General features: G+C 35.7%; 1 protein-coding gene across 1 annotated transcript in view; it reads left to right on the top strand.

The window, feature by feature from the left end:
• The window catches only part of UBR3 (ubiquitin protein ligase E3 component n-recognin 3), a 285,317-nt gene that overhangs the window by 67,831 nt on the left and 214,052 nt on the right, over nucleotides 1–3,434 (top strand). The window contains exon 6 of the mRNA XM_017854465.1: nucleotides 1,465–1,534. Coding sequence (XP_017709954.1) covers nucleotides 1,465–1,534 — 70 coding nt within the window. The remainder of the gene's footprint in view (nucleotides 1–1,464; nucleotides 1,535–3,434) is intronic.

Here is a 3,434-nt window from a genome sequence, read left to right as displayed (position 1 = left end):
ATAATTAAATGTATTTGAAATTTCAATTTTTACAGTTTTTATTAATAATATGAATAATAAATCATTATTATATTTCTATATTTTATTACATAATTTATAAGAGAAGAATTGCTGTTACATATATTTGCTTATAATCTTGTTGCTTATACAATTTAAATTTTATATTTCTAATACATTTAATTATTAAAATCTAAAAAATAAAATTACATTTGAACATATATACCTTTTTTCTTTTGGAAATTCATTTTGAGTTGATAATATAATGTGAACTAAGCCAAATATACTCCTTTTAAAGGGATGGTTTCTGTTATGGAAGTCTTGTAATTGATTTAATACCATAACATTTAAATTTTACAGTTTTCCCCTCTAAAGAGGCTTTCACAAAATGTTACATTTTGTGGAGTCTCATTTTGGGAAATTTTCAAGAATTTTCATCAGATTGGAGAGGCAGTTTATTATGCTGTGTAGGAGTTTGACTCTGGAATTAGACTGCCTGGGTTTGAATTGTGGCTCTTTACCTTTACCTATTAGTAGTGTGACCTTGGGCAAGTGTCTTAACTTCTTCATGTCTAAATTTCCTTATCTGTGAAATGGAGATAATAATAGTACTTATTTCATGAGAATATTATGAGTATTGAATGAGTTAATATATGTAAGCACTTAGAGCCCTGGTGCCCAGCATATTGTAAACACTGTATGTGTGTTAAAGAAATAAAATAGAGTCATTAAAAAAACTTATGTAAATGGTTAGCTTATAAATTTTGCTTTTGTTTTGTAACAAAATAACTTCTGAGAATCGTATTGTTATATTGACAAATGGGAAAACTTTCTGATGTTTAAAATAGACTTTCAAAAAACATGTAAACATTATTATTTTAACTAAACTGTAATAATACCATTTTGAAGATAGGGGAGGGGAATGGTGGGAGTAAGAATGCTAATTCTTCATATGCCAAAGAAGGAAGTAATTGATAATAGACATGTAGTTTGAAACTGTTTTCTGCTTTAAGGGCATTTTGTGGGGAGGTGAAATGGCCTTTTATTAAAAGGCGAGTTCTTGGATTAGGAGTTGAATATGAATGGATGAATGAATGGGCACTTCTTTAGCTAAAGCCACCTGGGCAGGAGTCTTATATCTGTAGCCAGTAGGAACTTTAGACAGCTGTTGCGTAATGAAATGGTTTGGTCATTGTTCAGAGCACTTTGTTAAAATAAGCATCTTGACTTGATTTAGAACAACAAAATCTGTGGTCTTAAGTTTATATTTATGTGGTAGGTTAGAACCGTCATATTATTGTAGCATGTCTAGCATTACGTATCCAACAGGCTTGCCAACAATTTTACTTTATTTTCATGAATTGAATTTTATTGCTGGATATGTAAAAGTTGATCTTCAACATAGATGCTTTCTCCTCTGTCTAGGAAAGAAGTAACATTCATTTTATCTTGGCCTAAACTTTCCAGATTAGCATTTGAATTTCCCGTGGAGACTTCCATTGTATACAACTGCATTGCAACAACATTGTATTTTATGGTTGGGTGCTAGAAGGACATCCTTGTGTGTGTGTGTGTGTGTTTGTGTGTGCACATGTGTGTATTGAGGGGCTTTTGAATCTCTTCTAGAAGTAATTTCTAGGATGATATCAGATAATTTGAAATATTGCCACTTTTTTGTTCATTACTGTTGCTTCTAATCTGTCCCTTTTAGGTCCTCAGTTCTGTTTCCCACCTCCATCCTCAAGCAGGCCCCAGTGGGATCTGTTGTTTCTCCCTTTGTGTCCATATTTTCTCATCATTTATCTCCCACTTAAAGTGAGAATATATGGTACTTGGTTTTCTGTTCCTACATTAGTTGGCTAAGGATGATGACCTCCTGCTTCATCCATGTTCATTCCTCTTAGATTCTGTTTCAGCAACTTCTGTGTATAGTATGCTTTATGTAACCATTTGTTCCTTAATTATGATCATGTCTCTGTGTGAATATCATGGTAAATACTTTTGGTATTAACAACTTTAAAATACTTTATTTCAACCCCTAGTCTCTCATAATGCATTGTTTTGTTATAGCTGAGAAGATTTACTTTTAAAGCATGTGATGTATATTTGATACATTTAAGTAGTTTAGACTCTTTGACCTTTATTTATTTGTTTATTTTTTTGAGATAGAGTCTTGCTACGTTGCCCAGGCTGGAGTGCAGTGGCATGATCTTGGCTCACTGCAACCTCTGCTTCCTGGGTTCAAGTGATTCTCCTGCCTCAGCCTCCTGAGTAGCTGGAAATACAGGTGCCCTCTACCATTCCTGGCTAATTGTTTTTGTATTTTTAGTAGAGATGGGGTTTCACCATGTTGGCTGGGCTGGTCTTGAATGCCTGACCTCAAGTGATCTGCCTGCCTGGGCCTCCCAAAGTGCTGGGATTATAGGCGGGAGCCACCGTGTCCAGCCTCTTTGACCTTTAAATCATACATTTATTAAACTTTTCATTTATTTATTTATTTATTTATTTTTTTGAGATGGAGTTTCACTCTTGTCGCCCAGGCTGGAGTACAATGGTGCGATCTTGGCTCAGTGCGACCTCCACCTCCTGTATTAAGCAATTCTCCTGCCTCAGCCTCCTGAGTAGCTGGGATTACAGGCACCTGCCACCATGCCTGGCTAATTTTTGTATTTTCAGTAGAGACGGAGTTTTGCCATGTTGGTCAGGCTGGTCTCGAACTTCTGACCTCAGGTGATCCACCTGCATTGGCCTACCAAAGTGCTGGGATTATAGGCATGAGCAACCGTACCTGGCCATTGATTTAAAAAAATTTTTTTTTTCCTTTTTCAACTTTTAGGTTCAGAGGTACATGTGCAGCTTTGTTATATAGGTAAACTTGTGTCACAGGGGTTTGTTGTACAGATTATTTATATTTCATCACTCAGGTACTAAGCCTCGTACCCAACAGTTATTTTTTTCTGATCCTCTCTTTCCTCCCACCTTCATCTTCAAGTAGGCCTCAGTGTCTGTTGTTGCCCTCTTTGTCCATATTTTCTCATAGTTTATCTCCCACTTGAAGTGAGAATATGCAGTATTTGGTTTTCTGTTCCTGTGTTAGTTTACTAAGGATGATGGCCTCCTGCTCCATCCATGTTCCTGCAGAGGCCATGATCTTGTTCTTTTTTATGGCTATGTAGTATTCCATGGTATATATGTACCACATTTTCTTTATCCAGTTTACCATTGATGGACATTTAGGTTGATTATATTTTTTTGTAGTCTAAAAATATTTGGCCAGGCATGGTGGCTCATGCCTGTAATCCCAGCACTTTGGGATGCTGAGGTGGGAGGATTGCTTGACCAGCCTGGGCAAGATGGTGAGACCCTGTCTCTAAATAAATAAATAAATAGAAAAGGAATTTTTTTTTTTTTTTTTTTTTTGAACGGGGGTTTTTTTT

This window comes from Rhinopithecus bieti, unplaced genomic scaffold (genome assembly GCF_001698545.2).
Source record: "Rhinopithecus bieti isolate Rb0 unplaced genomic scaffold, ASM169854v2 scaffold_37314, whole genome shotgun sequence".
NCBI lineage: Eukaryota > Metazoa > Chordata > Mammalia > Primates > Cercopithecidae > Rhinopithecus > Rhinopithecus bieti.
This window is presented reverse-complemented; position numbering and strand designations above follow the sequence as displayed.